The sequence below is a fragment of the Phalangium opilio genome, unplaced genomic scaffold (assembly GCF_054372755.1).
Source record: "Phalangium opilio isolate 3A_F unplaced genomic scaffold, DU_Popi_V2 ptg000200l_1, whole genome shotgun sequence".
Taxonomy (NCBI): Eukaryota; Metazoa; Arthropoda; class Arachnida; order Opiliones; family Phalangiidae; genus Phalangium; species Phalangium opilio.
In genome coordinates, this window is record NW_028324213.1 from 1,353,308 (window position 1) to 1,369,539 (window position 16,232).

At 41.0% G+C, this 16,232-nt stretch overlaps 3 protein-coding genes across 3 annotated transcripts; all 3 read right to left on the minus strand.

The window, feature by feature from the left end:
• Nucleotides 1-223: 223 nt before the first annotated feature.
• LOC149622032 (uncharacterized) lies at nt 224-2,346 on the minus strand. The gene is made up of 2 exons (XM_089853638.1): nt 1,432-2,346; nt 224-1,345 (listed from the first exon to the last, which is right to left on the minus strand). The coding sequence occupies exons 1-2, from the start codon at nt 2,344-2,346 to the stop codon at nt 224-226; spliced, it is 2,037 nt and encodes a 678-aa protein (XP_089709764.1).
• Nucleotides 2,347-2,454: 108 nt separating this feature from the next.
• LOC149622033 (uncharacterized) lies at nt 2,455-4,458 on the minus strand. Its single transcript, XM_089853639.1, has 2 exons — nt 3,430-4,458; nt 2,455-3,198 (listed from the first exon to the last, which is right to left on the minus strand). The coding sequence occupies exons 1-2, from the start codon at nt 4,456-4,458 to the stop codon at nt 2,455-2,457; spliced, it is 1,773 nt and encodes a 590-aa protein (XP_089709765.1).
• Nucleotides 4,459-14,064: 9,606 nt separating this feature from the next.
• On the minus strand, nt 14,065-16,229 carry LOC149622034 (uncharacterized). The gene is made up of 2 exons (XM_089853640.1): nt 15,273-16,229; nt 14,065-15,186 (listed from the first exon to the last, which is right to left on the minus strand). The coding sequence occupies exons 1-2, from the start codon at nt 16,227-16,229 to the stop codon at nt 14,065-14,067; spliced, it is 2,079 nt and encodes a 692-aa protein (XP_089709766.1).
• Between the last annotated feature and the right edge of the window lie 3 nt (nt 16,230-16,232).

A 16,232-nucleotide genomic window follows, 5' to 3' on the forward strand; every position in this document is an offset into this window, starting at 1 on the left:
GAGATAGGCAGGTGCAGAAGGTTTGGGTCCGGAATTGATTGGAGCGAATCACCTATCAAGAAATGCCCAGGGGTGAGTGCTCGGAGATCTTTTGGGTCAGACGAGAGTGGTGTCAGCGGCCGAGAGTTAAGACATCCCTCAATCTGAGTTGTAATGGTTGTGAATTCTTCGAACTTTAGGCGAGTCTGACCCACTACTCTGAGCAAATGATGTTTCATGGACTTCACGCCTGCCTCCCATATGCCTCCAAAATGCGGTGCTTGCGGTACCTCGTGCATGTAACACATTTCCGAATTTGATGTCGAATGTCATCTCTAGCTCGAATAATCCAGTATTTCATTGAAATTATGCTCTGTACTAGTTGGGCTCCCGTATGTAGATGCTGTATGTGTGCTTCTTGTATCACCATTTCAGTGAATCGGTGGTGTCTTGGAAGTAGAATTGGATGCTTCATATCGTGTCCGAAATCTCCTTGATTTAAACGTCCTCCAACACGTAGTAGCCCATTTGTATCCAATGCTGGTCGTAGACTTAACAGCTTGCTTTTATGCGACAGGGACCTTCCTTCTTGTAAGTCTTCGATGTCTTTGGCAAATGAATATGACTGTACCGTCTTGACCCAAACCACCGTCGCCGCCTCTAATTCCGCAGTTGTGAGTGGACCAGTAATCCGAGTGGAAGCTGCTGAATGTTGATTAACTTGAATTTCATGCTTGATGGCGCAGTTGTTGAAGAATCGATAGATCCATGCCGTAATACGGCGAAGTCGCAGTAGCGTTGAGTATCTCGTGAGCATGGCCATGTTGACTACATGGGTTCTTGCGACGACAATGGTAACCCTTTCTTCAATTTTGGCCGCGTTTATTGAGTCAGTATCCATGGCTTGGACAGATGAGTTAAGATTCAATGTAAGGTCCGACAACCATGATGGTCCACGCCACCAAAGCGGATGATTGCTTAATTCATGTTCCGCAATTCCTCGGGACGCGACGTCGGCGGGATTCTCGGTCCCCAGTACATGACTCCAATTCGATCCGGGAATGACTTCTTGTATTCGAGACACACGATTTGCCACGAACATCTTCCAACGCCGTGGACATGAGGCAAGCCAGCAAAGTACTATCGTAGAATCCGTCCAAGCGTGGACCCGATCGAACGAGACTTTCAACGATTCCTTGACAGTTTCCATAAGGTCCGAGAGTAACAGTGCCCCACTGAGTTCCAGTCGTGGTATGTAGCAACTTTCGTTTTCGAGGTAAGTAGCGATATCTTCACGTTTCCAAAGGTGTCTATCGATCGTAGATAGACGACACCCGCATACGCTTTCTCTGACGCATCTGAGAACCTATGTAGCTCGAGCTCGGTAATCTTCTCGGAATAATGTGTCCATCGATCCAGTCTTACGTTTTGAATTAATTAAGCGAAGGATACTTGGAAGTCCTGCCACTGCTTCCGAATGGAAACCGACGGTTGTTCATCCCAAGCAATCTTCTCTTTCCAAACATCTTGCATTAGAATCATCGCTTGGACGACCACAGGATCGTATATTTTAGCAATCTCGGATAGCAGCGTCCTTTTCGTGAGTATTAGCGGAATGGCAGTTACTCGGATTTTGAATAGGAATTGATCCTGTTTCGTATCCCAGTATAATCCAAGAGTTTTGACTAGTGCATCTTCATCCACCACAGGTACATCGTTGATTTCTCGAAGTTCTGCTGGGACCTCGGACAGACATTCAGACGAGTTTGACGAAAATTTCCTGAGCATGAGTCCAGCGCTATCGGTTAGAGAACGGAGTTCTGAGATAGATTTCTTTGTGTCGTCAATGGTTTGTCTGCCGCTCATGACGTCGTCTACATAGAAGTCTTGCTTTAAGATCTTAGATCCCAACGGATACGTGGCTGTTTCCATATCGCCGAGTTGCTGAAGAACCCGAGTCGCTAGGAACGGCGCCGACGCCGTTCTGTATGTGATGGTGTTCAATTGGTACTCTCGAATGGGTGAAGTTGGTGACGGTCTCCTTAAAATGCATTGTAAATCGCGTTGGTGAGGTGCCACCCAGATTTGCCGATACATCTTCGTAATGTCTGCTGTGAAAGCGAATTGATTCATCCTGAACCTCAGTATTATAGCGTACAGCGAATCTTGAACCACCGGGCCAACCATCTGAGCGTCGTTAAGTGATGAACCAGAGCTGGTTTTGGCCGAGGCATCAAAAACGACTCGGAATTTACTGGTTATATCCCAATTTTTGAGTACGTAATTTTGTGGAATAAAGATGCGCTGTTCGGATGAATGTAGTTGCCACGCCTCCGTCATATGCCCCAAGGACTCATACTGATCCATGAATCCCTGGTAGAGATTTCAGTTCAGGACGAGCATTCATCTTTTTTCCATCTGCAACAGCCGTCCCTTTGCGGTTTCTCTTGAATTTCCCAGAGGCACCCTTGGTTCTTACATCGGTATCTGAACCACGAATCGCCCAGTTTGATCTCGGTAATGAGTCTCTTGAAACGTCTCTTCGCACCGCCTCTCCTCTTGGGTCATAGCCATCCGTTTCGGTACTTGCTCGATGGTCCAAAACCGATTCAGCGTTTCTTCAAGGCCAATCGTTGCGTGATGGACTTGAATTCCGGGTTGAATGGAGTCGACTGGTCCTGATATCAAACAGCCCAGCCTCGAGTGAACAGCGTCGGGAAGTTTCGGATCTCCATTTCGTTTCCCATCGAGGAGTAGTTTGAAGAATATATCCGCTCCCAAGAGAATGTCAATTTCTCCGGGAATATTGAAGTTAGGATCGGCAAGTTGGAGCTGCTTCAGGTGATGCCAGCCTCGAATGTCAAAACTTCTGGTCGGAAGACGACACGTGACCTTCTTCAACACGTAGGCATCTACGCAAAATTTCTCCTCTTTCGTCGTATCAAAATGAGCCTTGAAGTGGACTTGCGTAAGCCCCCTTGTCATGCCGATCTGTGTTGAGCCCAGACCGATTACTTCGCTATCGACTTTCTCTCGGTTCAGACCTTGCCGTCCAATACAGGATTCAGATATGCATGAAACTGTTGACCCACTATCCAATAGGGCACGGAACTTCAAACATCCGCCTTGAGAGGTCTTGACTTGCAAGATTGCTGTTGCCAATAACGCGTCGGACCTTGAGTGATTCCATCCCTGGCAGTAAAAATTCTGGACTTGACTCTACGGTGGATTTGGAGTTGAGTTAGACGATTGAGTACTGCCGAGATTAGTGGTTTCGTCGGGATGAAGAAGCGAATGATGGTTTCTTCCGCAGGTCTTGCAACTTTTTCCCAGCTGACACTCTTGAGCTCTATGGTTAGTCCGCAGGCAGTTGAAATTTTTTCCCAGCTGACACTCTTGAGCTCTATGGTTAGTCCGCAGGCAGTTGAAACACAACTTCTTCTGTTTTACCAACGATCGTCGCTCGTCGGTTTTCATGGCGGTGAACTTGGGACACCGGAAATTGAAATGTGCTCCAGCACAGAATGAACATTCCCCATTGGTGGGAATAGTCCTTGGTCTGGTGTGAAGATTGACTGCCCTGTGTAGTGAGTCTTTCTTTTTCGTCCCGGAATCTGACGACGAGGCTGCCAGGGAACGTGCTCGTTGCTCAATGAAATCCAAAAGGTCTTGATACGCCGGAATTTCCGTAGTTTTTAGGCTCAACTCCCATTGTTCCCTGGATGCCGGGTCCAATTTCTGCGTCATCATGTAGACTAGAACCGAATCCCATTTGTCCGATATGTTTAGTGTGTCCAAGGCTCTTGTACATTCCATTCCGCCATCCACAACTGACCGCAAGGAGCTTGAATTGCTGGTTGACGCAGTTGGTAGCGTGGTAAATCGTTGCATGATAGCGAAGTAGAGTTCGCGTTTATTCTCGAACCGGTTTGTAACTGTGTCCCAGGCGATTCGGTAGTTGGCATCTGAAATCGTAAGTGACTTGATCAGCTTAGCGGCCTTTCTTGTCAAGCTGGACTTGAGATAAGTGAACTTCTGAGCTTCGGACAGATCCGTATTGTTATGAATTGCAGTAATGTACATATCTCGAAACGAAATCCAATCATGAACTTCGCCAGAGAATTGTGGTAGTTGACACTTTGGTAGCTTGACCTCCGTATGATGGCTTGAACTGAAAGGGCTGGGATTTAAGCTGGCTTTGATACCACGAAGATCGCACTTTGCCCCAGAGTAATCGTTAAACAGCTTGTTCCATACTGATTCATAATCCTCAAGGTTGTCGGGATCTAACGTTGTAATCTTCACATTGGCTTCTTCAATGTTCCCCCATGCTTTGTCTGCTTCTTCGATGAAAAATTCTGCTTGATGGATAGTGAGTGGGATCTTAGAATGACCCTGGACTTTCTTCGTGATCGTAGCCAAACCCAATTCTCCTTTCGTTCTCTCAGCTACAGCTTTCCCCAAGGCTGTCGCTGGCATCCTGCCAAATTGAACGACGACACCAAGTATATTCTAGGACTTGTCGCAACAGTAGATTTCCCACGGTGAACTAGTGTCCCACGGAAATAAAGCCTGATTCGAACAATCCGGCTCGACGGACCAAAAATGTTCGTGACTAGACGCCGCGGTGACCTACCATTCGTACTTTGATAAGGAGTAATTTAGTTATGAAATGAATGCGACCATATTTGAAAACACACTGATTAGTTTATTTCTTGACAACGCTTTAAATATAACATTAAAAATATATCGCCTAAAACTGTAACAATATACGGAGAGGTAAAGATAACAGTAAAAAACAATAGTGTAAGATCGTATTATGTTTTAGTTGGTTTCTCTTATCAGAGACTGAACAGGTTCCCAATTTTTTCCCTTATATGTTGCTTCAAACATTAAACTCTACTTTTATTAGCGAATAAACAATCTCTGCAGCATCTAACGCTTTCTCGCAGTTTTTTTGGAAAACCTTCAGCTAAACCTATCAAAAAACTGGTTAAATGGCACGTTAGAGAGAATAATAATGCCGTAGTAAACCGGTGCATTGTTGATGCTTGCTGAACGCAGTCATTTCTCTTTTTGGACGCGAAAAACAAGAAAGTGGTTTTAATACGGAGCTTCTAATTTTATTTCCTTCCGATTTTAAATTCAAAATTTAGTAACAAATTATATAATTTTATGCAGAGCATATGTTATTTCTCTATTACGCGACACATAGTTTATATCTTACAATAAATAGTTTAAATCTTTTAAAACGTTTTCTTAACCATATAGATATTAAGCCTTGGCTAATGAGCACTGCTTACTTTGTCCGTTTCAATTCCGCGATTGCAGCTATCTGAAGAGAGCATGAATCATGCCGCGACATGCCCTCGTCGGATGAAGTGTAAAAACCTTGTGTTGCCAACCAAAGATATTTTCATAAACTGTGGTTAGTGTTTGACACGAAAAAATTCAATGCAATTTGGCGCTAACGTCAATTTATGAAAAAAAAACATTTTTGTTTAGCACACCACATAAAGCTCGTTTGATGGTGGTATTAATGTTATAACAAACCAAAGTTTCTTTCATAAACCGTGGATATTGTCTCACACGAAGATTCAATGTAATTTGTCACTAACCACAATTTATGAAAGAAACTAAAACTTTGGTTTGTTATACCACGTTTTTACACTTCGTCTGAAGCGGGTATAATAAAAAAATGTCGTATTATACCACGTTTTTGTATAATGCCCTTTTCAGACGAGGATTAGAAACCTCGTACAATAAACCAGATTGTTTCATAAACCGTACTAATTGTTTTCCATGAAAAAGACTCAGTGTTATATGGCACTAACTATATATCATTTTATGAAACAAACTTTGGTTTATTCTACCGGGTTTCTAATCCCCGTCTGAATAATAAATGGTACTTGGTTTCAAAAACAGTTCTTACACTTCACACTAAAATTATAACTAGTAATTTGGCGCAAAAACCTAGGCTCCTTCCACACCAGAGTTCCCACGAAATCCCATTTCAAAATTCTTTATTTCCAAATTTTGTTTCAATATGGAGAGATATTTTACGGTGACCGGTGCAAATTCGACGGTCAACGTCAATTTTAACCAGGGCGGTGCCCCTTACACTGAATCGGGCCGTGGGCGTTGGCCCAGCACAGGGCGTGAGCCCACCAGAGGGCGTGAGCCCATTAGAGGGCGAGGGCCCGGAAGGGTTGAGTCAGGCGCGGGGGCGCTCAAAATTGTGGCCGTAGTTGCGGCAGCGGAAGAAGACGCCGCTGCAATCACTGCCAACGCTACGGCCACTTAGCTCGAGATTGCTGGGGCCGACATGGTATAGTTCTTCATTCATTGCTAAACGATATAAATTTTCAAATGCCCTTATTCTAAAATTTTATTATTAATGAAACAGGCCCACGAAGCCAAAAAGCGCGCCCGCAAGTCGCGGCGCAGGGGGCGGAGGGGTCCCATATACCCCCGCCGATGCAGGCCGAGGGGGAGGGGATGGAGCTGGAGGGGTCCCAGATACCTCCGCCGATGCAGGCCGAGGGGGAGGGGATGGAGCTTAAGGGGGGCGAGGGCTCCCAGATGCCCCCACCAATGGACTCCGAGGGGGCGGAAGGGTCCCAGGTGGAGACGGAGAGTGAGGTGGCGGCGGGGTCGGAGGTGGCGCCCCTCCTTGAGGTGGTGGCCACTCTTCAAGGCCGACAGCGGGACGCCGCTGAAGATGAAAAAATCATCAGGCAATTGGAGGTGGAGCTTGATTGGTAACGTGTTTGATAATTTTGCTTTAGACTATACAAATATTTAATAATATATATTAATTTTTTAACTGCAGTGTGACAATCAACAAAGAATATTTTTTTTAATTATTCATTCTTTTTTAATTGTCATAATTTTCTTTAAATATCTCTTTTTTGTTATTAGAAGTTATGTAACAAACGTTTTTTTTTCATTTAAAATATTTTTTATTATTTAATTTTTTTGTTTTAAATTATTTTACTTGATTATTGTCAATAAAAGAACTATTGCAAAACATAGAAATAATTAATTTATGGGTGAGGCTATTGCCACACAATGTCTGTCAATAGTCACCGTCCTATTTATTTACGTCATAGTTTTATTTACATGATAATTTATATTTCTACGCAATTATTTCTGGTATTTTTATTTTGAAAATGCGGAATGAATTAAATTTAAGGTGCTTTGTATCACAGGATGATAAGCCAGGAAGGTACTATGACATTGCGCTTTATTGGGTGTTTCACGTAATTTTAATCTGCTGGACAGTAAGTTAGGCTGTAAGAAATTCTAATAATAAATAAAGTCAAATGATCCAAACCCTACTAAAAATCTATTCAGTATTTAAGTTTATTCTGTTCTTACAATTAAAATTATTTCCAATTTACACCTTGTCATATTTGAAATAACTGGAACAGAAGTTTCGAGGCAGTAAGTGTTATTTGCCACAGATCATCAATTAGTATTGATCAAAATCTAGCGGAACAAGTGTTTTAAAGTAAAGTGTCGAGTAAATATAAAAATAATTACTTGAATGTACAGTTGATGAAGGAAAATATGTTAATGTATAATGAAGTCTTCTGAATTGAATTTGGTAAAAATCAATTATCAACTCTATTGCTGTTAACGTTGCAAAAGTGCAGTGTTCACTTAAACATGATCTGGAAAATATGTTAACGAATGATCTTGTCACCCACTATGGCTAGAATTTCAATATTCACAACAATTTAGGAGGATAAGCAGACGCCAACGTGAATATAGCAAAAAAGGAACACTGTGTATCACAATTCACAAAGCGGTTTAAGGTTGTAAATTCTGCGCAAATGTAAAAATGATCGTTGCCAAACTTACTGCCAACCACAGAGGCATAAGAGCCTATATATTTAAGATGGTTACCGCCACTAACTATCCTTGACTCAAAACGGGTAGTAGTGAAATTTTTTACTTCAAACTATGGATCTTGAAAGAACTTCAGTGCGAATAAACCGATAATACAGTGTTTATGTACGAATATGCTATCAACTGTTTGTTTGTACAATGAGAGCGTCTCATGAAACATACTATACGGAGCAAAAAATTGACCGAAGATGGTTAATAAAATAATGCCGTTTTAAATCTCCCACCATGGAACGACCTTCCATAGAGTATAAACACAAGCTTGGAGAAGATCGGTAGCAACTTGACCAGCTGAAATTTTCCATCGAGTAAGGAGGATGATGGGCCTGGACTACTGGAGGGGAAAACGTGTACAGGTGGTTGCGTAATCGAGTTGGCTATGGCTAAGTAGGCCCCAGCGAGTGCGACTGCTACAAATAAATTTTTTCACTCTCAATGTTTTGGTCTACATTTGAGCTGAACTGAACTGTATGTGAAGTTCGTCCGATCACGGCAGTGACGGCACGCGTGCTTTTAATTCAGACAAAGACATTCACTTCACTCGTGAAAGCTTATAGGTAAGCCTAATTACATTTTATTGAGTTTTGGGTTTTCTTATTTTCAGCTGTGAAGTTTGCTGAGCATCGTTTCAGTTGGCTTAGGTTTGACGCTTTTCTAAAAGTGGACTAAGCTGTACATTGCAATTTCTTAGTGTCTTTTTAAAGGTAAGAAAATTTTTCTTGCTTCATTCTTTGTATTTGTGTTTGTGTTTATGTGTGAGAGACCTTTTTTCGTGGTCCAACAGAGAGACCTTTTTTCGTGGTCCAACAGAGAGACCTTTTTTCGTGGTCCAACAGAGAGACCTTTTTTCGTGGTCCAACAGAGAGACCTTTTTTCGTGGTTCAACAGACCGACCTTTTTTCGTGGTTCAACAAAGAGACCTTTTTTCGTGGTTCAACAAAGAGACCTTTTTTCGTGGTTCAACAAAGAGACCTTTTTTCGTGGTAGAACAGACCTTTTTCGTGGTCCAACAGAGAGACCTTTTTTCGTGGTTCAACAGAGAGACCTTTTTTCGTGGTTCAACAAAGAGACCTTTTTTCGTGGTTCAACAAAGAAACCTTTTTTCGTGGTTCAACAGAGAGGGAGTCCTTTCTTGCTTTAAAAGATGCCTTTCTGGCTCTGAAAGAGAACTAAAATGGTTTCGCTGCTACGTGCTAAGAAACAAAAAAATCACTTAAAATATTTAAAGCGAATTGCGTTGAAAGACCAAGCTCAGGCTAGGGTGAATAAGATTTTGGAAAACTCTGTATCAAACCGAGTTAGGTGTAAAAGGGGTAATATCCTATTGGATAGAATCCCGTTGGATCGAATTCAAATTTCTAAAATTGTAGCCAAATTTAAAACAATTTATAGCCCAAAGAGCGATTTTCTACTGAATGGGAATATTTAAATGGGAGAGCTTTCGACTGAATGGGATGGTTTACACATATAAAATCATAGCGTTTTGCTTGAGTTGCCGGGCTCCAGTAGCGCAATGGATAAAGTGATTTGGATGATCGAAGAAGTTAAGCAGCATCGAGCGCCGTCAGTACTTGGGAGGGAGATCTCTTAATGGTAAGGCTAGATTACGTTAGGTATGGTTAGGTTAGGGTTAGACAATTTCCAAAAATGGAAGTTATTTTCTGAAATTTATTGAAGAATGTTATTGGTGAACACATATTATTTGCTGCAGTATCAAGAAGTTTAATAAGAAAATCAATTTTATTTTTAGGTTAGGTTAGGTTTGGTCAGGTTAGGTTATTTTAGGTTAGGTTAGGTTAGGTTAGGTTAGTTTAGGTTTGGTTAGGTTAGGTTAGGTTAGGTTAGGTTAGGTTAGGTTAGGTTAGGTTAGGTTTGGTTAGGTCAGGTTAGGTTAGGTTTGGTTAGGTTTGGTTAGGTTAGGTTAGGTTAGGTTTGGTTTGGTTAGGTTAGGTTAGGTTTGGTTAGGTTAGGTTTGGTTTGGTTTGGTTTGGTTAGGTTAGGTTTGGTTTGGTTTGGTTAGGTTAGGTTTGGTTAGGTTAGGTTTTGTTAGGTTAGGTTAGGTTTGGTTTGGTTAGGTTTGGTTAGGTTAGGTTTGGTTAGGTTTGGTTAGGTTTGGTTAGGTTAGGTTAGGTTAGGTTTGGTTTGGTTTGGTTAGGTTTGGTTAGGTTTGGTTAGGTTTGGTTAGGTTTGGTTAGGTTAGGTTAGGTTTGGTTAGGTTAGTTTAGGTTAGGTTAGGTTAGGTTAGGTTAGTAATATTTTATAATTCATTTAACAATGTTACGCCTTTTCCAAAATATTGACGTTTAGCTTCATTGACTTCTCAAATAATATGCCTTTTCCAAAACATTACTTCTATGTTAGGTTAGGTTTGGTTAAATTAGGTTAGTAATAATTTATAAATCATTTAACAATGTTACGCCTTTTCCAAAATATTGAAATTTAGCTTCATTGACTTCTCCAAAAATATGCCTTTTCCAAAACATTACTGTTGTATTAGGTTACGTTTGGTTTAGTATTTTCTGCAATAACAAGAAGTTTAATAGGAAAATCAATAGAAAAATAGGATTGAAAGGAAAATTCATGATTGGAAAACCGCCCAAATTGCGGTATTCGGTCTAATGGGATTCGGTCGAACGAGACATTCGATCCAATGGGATTCGACCCAATGGTAGACAATCGTAAAAGGTACTATTTAAAAAAACAGCTCTCTCAGAGTAAAAAATCGAGTGTGGACGTAATCGTAAGTCTTTATTGACAAGTTCAACAAAAAAAGGTTTTGCAGGCCCCCAAAATAGGTGGCACTTCGCGACATTCTACAGGGCCGGTAGGCCCTTGTAGATATGACTTGATACTCTTTTGTAACGTTAAAGCAAAACTCACATGCTTTTACCAATTTTCCTATGGAGATTAACATGGGGTTTTTCGCGATATTTAACCACCTCTAACTGAAAAACTAGAAGTTACTTTTCGGAATACTCTTAATTTAACAATTAAGTATTCAGGGTGTGCCTTTGCAAGTGTCATCAAAAACAATTTAGTCTAAGTATGTTAATTTTAGTTAATTACGGAAGTATGGCTCTTGAGTTAAACGTCAGGTTAACCTGTTAGCGCGCTGATACCCATTTCTTCAATTTTCAACCAGATTGAGAACAAGGGAGGGCCTAGCTTTGTTCATGATAACAAGTTAAGTTGAACCATAGAGCATAGCCCACTCGATCCGCGCTCCCGGACGCTGCGCTGCTCGTGTATAGCTAAAGCGCGAGCAGCTTGCGTCGTGACGCGCGTGATCGAGTGGGCTATGCATAGAGCCTGTATCTTATGAAGATACAGCCTCCATGGTTGAACTTGTTTTGGAACTACACTCTGAGTCGACGCTTTTTAGTATTTTACCGCCTTAAAATGTTTATTTCATTTTATAAATTTTCTGTAACACCCTTTGCTATTAGGTCGAAATTTTGTTGAAAAAAGCAATCCAGTTATAAAACTAAAGGTAATTGATTTCATTATATTATTTGATATTGGTTTTTGGAAGACCAAGGCTTAAATTTCGTACGTAGTTTTTCTCGACTCTCGTAGTCGTTAGACGGCGGGAACCCCCAGCTTCAGAGCCTCCAGCGTCTAGTTTGGCTTAGGCTTTCATTTCTAGAACTGAAGGTTCACAGTTTAGGTTATTGTTAAAAATAGTGATGCTTGTTGATCTTTAGGATAGCGAAGCGAAGGTATGTTTTAGAAAAAGAACTGCTACTTGAAGAACTTATCTTTAATTTATTTGAAAATATTTCAAAATTTCAGAAGCTCCGCAGCCGTTGCTATAACTGTTTTATAATAATATTCAGGATAGTGTTGCGCCGATACCTTTACTTGACTAAAATGATATGTTATTGGAATTGGTTTAAACTGGTATTGGCCCATCGCTACCGATATTTGGCTAAACCAATATATTGGTATTAGTTTAAATTTAACTAACAGATTAAAGTTGAAACTACACTTATCTTTCACCCAGACTCCGTTTTCCTATTTAATACTTACAATTTTTTAAATTATCACTAGAAAGCATTTTTCCCAATATTCAAAAGGCGCAAAATTTAAAAGTTTGCGGTAATGAATGTTTTGCTAGGATCAAACACTCCACTAAGCTTTGCGTTTAAGGAGAATTTCTTGTTCAACTTACGTAATAAACTAAATTAACTCTAGTAAGAGAGCTTAATAACTATAATTAACGTGAAATTAATCCAAAATAATAGTTTTTTGGTGACCTGTGACAACAATGACGGAAAAATCGTCATGAAATTTAAACACCCGCTAAAACATTTTCAAATCTCATGCCAGGATACAATTCAATTTAATATTTTATTGCAACTCGTATTAAAGTAAATCAACACTACAAAAAAACCGTTAAATTAAACTTTACGAAGTATAGTTAGGGTAAAATTAACTTTGGAAAAGGTGTAATATTATATTGGAACTAAATAAATGTAAACATCAATATTTTTTGAAAAAGGTTTTAATATTGTTTCGGAAGTAAATAAAGATAAAAGACTCCATTTTCCTACTTCATACCTACAATTATTTAAATTTTCACGAGAAAGCATTTTCACCAATATTCAAAAGGCGCAAAATTTAAGTTTGTGGTAATGAATGTTCTGCTAGGATCACGTACTGTCAAACTGAAAGACAATAGCGAATGTCAGCGGCAACACCAATTAACAATTCCAAATCAAAAATGGTTACATATTAGCAGCAACTTTCTACGTTATTTTCACTCACAACTCAACCTATTTGTAACCCTGCAATGAATGAAAGTCAAGGACCTAATTAGACTATCATTCGCTCTGCTGACTAGGAAGCCTCTAGTTTTTTTAGATTATTTTTATATTGTATTTTTACCTTCTTATTTTCACTATGATGGGAGATTATGACAGAGCAGTAGGGGGATTTTGTATAATCTAGGAAACGTTTACCTTTGGTGATAGGTTTTACTTAGCTTTGTTTACTTATTGCTTACTATATCAGAATCAGAAGCAGAGGAGCGAGCGCCCGCGCTTGTGTTGGTCTAATGATTATATGAAAAGGAAAATTGTTGAGAAATGATAATTTCCCTTCTACAAAATTTAAATTTCACTTGCAATTCAGTTAATTAAATCAGAAGGAAAAATTTACTTCAAATAATTACACTATTCATTATCCAGCAGAAATCTAGTTAAGATATATGTTTATTAATTTTTACCGTGAGAAGTCGCTTGAAACCGGACAAACTTGTTAAACCGCCAGTTTTAAAACCATAATGTGGTTTCTTCTAAATTCTAATTCAAGAAAAGCAATAAAAATATATCGGTTCTGTTCGTGACTAGACGCCGCGGTGACCTACCATTCGTACTTTGATAAGGAGTAATTTAGTTATGAAATGAATGCGACCATATTTGAAAACACACTGATTAGTTTATTTCTTGACAACGCTTTAAATATAACATTAAAAAATATATCGCCTAAAACTGTAACAATATACGGAGAGGTAAAGATAACAGTTAAAAACAATAGTGTAAGATCGTATTATGTTTTAGTTGGTTTCTCTTATCAGCGACTAAACATTCTCCGGCTTTGATATCCCATATCAATTATGAACGTCGGTAGTATCTTCACTCGAGTTTCCTTGGTCCAAAGGGAGTAGGCAAAGCTTCACAATGGGTCGCTGTATTTCGCCCTTGCTTGTTCGCAGGGTCACGACTCTGGTTAGTTGGTCGAGTCCTGGATGGATTTGTACAACTCTAGCTAACGGCCAGGTAGTGGGAGAAGCAACGTCAGACTTGATCAGGACGATGTCGCCGACTACAATATTTCTTTGTGGAGTCATCCATTTGGGACGTTGTTGCAATCGTGTCACGTATTCTCGTAGCCAACGTTTATGGATGTCTTGTTTCAATTTTTTTAGTAACTACCATCGACCAAGACTTGAGATAGGCAGGTGCAGAAGGTTTGGGTCCGGAATTGATTGGAGCGAATCACCTATCAAGAAATGCCCAGGGGTGAGTGCTCGGAGATCTTTTGGGTCAGACGAGAGTGGTGTCAGCGGCCGAGAGTTAAGACATCCCTCAATCTGAGTTGTAATGGTTGTGAATTCTTCGAACTTTAGGCGAGTCTGACCCACTACTCTGAGCAAATGATGTTTCATGGACTTCACGCCTGCCTCCCATATGCCTCCAAAATGCGGTGCTTGCGGTACCTCGTGCATGTAACACATTTCCGAATTTGATGTCGAATGTCATCTCTAGCTCGAATAATCCAGTATTTCATTGAAATTATGCTCTGTACTAGTTGGGCTCCCGTATGTAGATGCTGTATGTGTGCTTCTTGTATCACCATTTCAGTGAATCGGTGGTGTCTTGGAAGTAGAATTGGATGCTTCATATCGTGTCCGAAATCTCCTTGATTTAAACGTCCTCCAACACGTAGTAGCCCATTTGTATCCAATGCTGGTCGTAGACTTAACAGCTTGCTTTTATGCGACAGGGACCTTCCTTCTTGTAAGTCTTCGATGTCTTTGGCAAATGAATATGACTGTACCGTCTTGACCCAAACCACCGTCGCCGCCTCTAATTCCGCAGTTGTGAGTGGACCAGTAATCCGAGTGGAAGCTGCTGAATGTTGATTAACTTGAATTTCATGCTTGATGGCGCAGTTGTTGAAGAATCGATAGATCCATGCCGTAATACGGCGAAGTCGCAGTAGCGTTGAGTATCTCGTGAGCATGGCCATGTTGACTACATGGGTTCTTGCGACGACAATGGTAACCCTTTCTTCAATTTTGGCCGTGTTTATTGAGTCAGTATCCATGGCTTGGACAGATGAGTTAAGATTCAATGTAAGGTCCGACAACCATGATGGTCCACGCCACCAAAGCGGATGATTGCTTAATTCATGTTCCGCAATTCCTCGGGACGCGACGTCGGCGGGATTCTCGGTCCCCAGTACATGACTCCAATTCGATCCGGGAATGACTTCTTGTATTCGAGACACACGATTTGCCACGAACATCTTCCAACGCCGTGGACATGAGGCAAGCCAGCAAAGTACTATCGTAGAATCCGTCCAAGCGTGGACCCGGTCGAACGAGACTTTCAACGATTCCTTGACAGTTTCCATAAGGTCCGAGAGTAACAGTGCCCCACTGAGTTCCAGTCGTGGTATGTAGCAACTTTCGTTTTCGAGGTAAGTAGCGATATCTTCACGTTTCCAAAGGTGTCTATCGATCGTAGATAGACGACACCCGCATACGCTTTCTCTGACGCATCTGAGAACCTATGTAGCTCGAGCTCGGTAATCTTCTCGGAATAATGTGTCCATCGATCCAGTCTTACGTTTTGAATTAATTAAGCGAAGGATACTTGGAAGTCCTGCCACTGCTTCCGAATGGAAACCGACGGTTGTTCATCCCAAGCAATCTTCTCTTTCCAAACATCTTGCATTAGAATCATCGCTTGGACGACCACAGGATCGTATATTTTAGCAATCTCGGATAGCAGCGTCCTTTTCGTGAGTATTAGCGGAATGGCAGTTACTCGGATTTTGAATAGGAATTGATCCCGTTTCGTATCCCAGTATAACCCAAGAGTTTTGACTAGTGCATCTTCATCCACCACAGGTACATCGTTGATTTCTCGAAGTTCTGCTGGGACCTCGGACAGACATTCAGACGAGTTTGACGAAAATTTCCTGAGCATGAGTCCAGCGCTATCGGTTAGAGAACGGAGTTCTGAGATAGATTTCTTTGTGTCGTCAATGGTTTGTCTGCCGCTCATGACGTCGTCTACATAGAAGTCTTGCTTTAAGATCTTAGATCCCAACGGATACGTGGCTGTTTCCATATCGCCGAGTTGCTGAAGAACCCGAGTCGCTAGGAACGGCGCCGACGCCGTTCTGTATGTGATGGTGTTCAATTGGTACTCTCGAATGGGTGAAGTTGGTGACGGTCTCCTTAAAATGCATTGTAAATCGCGTTGGTGAGGTGCCACCCAGATTTGCCGATACATCTTCGTAATGTCTGCTGTGAAAGCGAATTGATTCATCCTGAACCTCAGTATTATAGCGTACAGCGAATCTTGAACCACCGGGCCAACCATCTGAGCGTCGTTAAGTGATGAACCAGAGCTGGTTTTGGCCGAGGCATCAAAAACGACTCGGAATTTACTGGTTATATCCCAATTTTTGAGTACGTAATTTTGTGGAATAAAGATGCGCTGTTCGGATGAATGTAGTTGCCACGCCTCCGTCATATGCCCCAAGGACTCATACTGATCCATGAATCCCTGGTAGAGAGATTTCAGTTCAGGACGAGCATTCATCTT

What these genes read in the sequence shown, in the direction of transcription:
- LOC149622033 (XM_089853639.1), bottom strand. Translation starts at nt 4,458, where the DNA reads ATGCCAGCGACAGCCTTGGGGAAAGCTGTAGCTGAGAGAACGAAAGGA. An exon ending in CCGACGAGCGACGATCGTTG is followed by an intron (nt 3,199 to 3,429) that starts GTAAAACAGAAG and finishes AATCCACCGTAG; the next exon opens with AGTCAAGTCCAGAATTTTTA.
- LOC149622034 (XM_089853640.1), bottom strand. Translation starts at nt 16,229, where the DNA reads ATGAATGCTCGTCCTGAACTGAAATCTCTCTACCAGGGATTCATGGAT. An exon ending in AGCAGTGGCAGGACTTCCAA is followed by an intron (nt 15,187 to 15,272) that starts GTATCCTTCGCT and finishes CGAGCTACATAG; the next exon opens with GTTCTCAGATGCGTCAGAGA.
- LOC149622032 (XM_089853638.1), bottom strand. Translation starts at nt 2,346, where the DNA reads ATGGATCAGTATGAGTCCTTGGGGCATATGACGGAGGCGTGGCAACTA. An exon ending in AGCAGTGGCAGGACTTCCAA is followed by an intron (nt 1,346 to 1,431) that starts GTATCCTTCGCT and finishes CGAGCTACATAG; the next exon opens with GTTCTCAGATGCGTCAGAGA.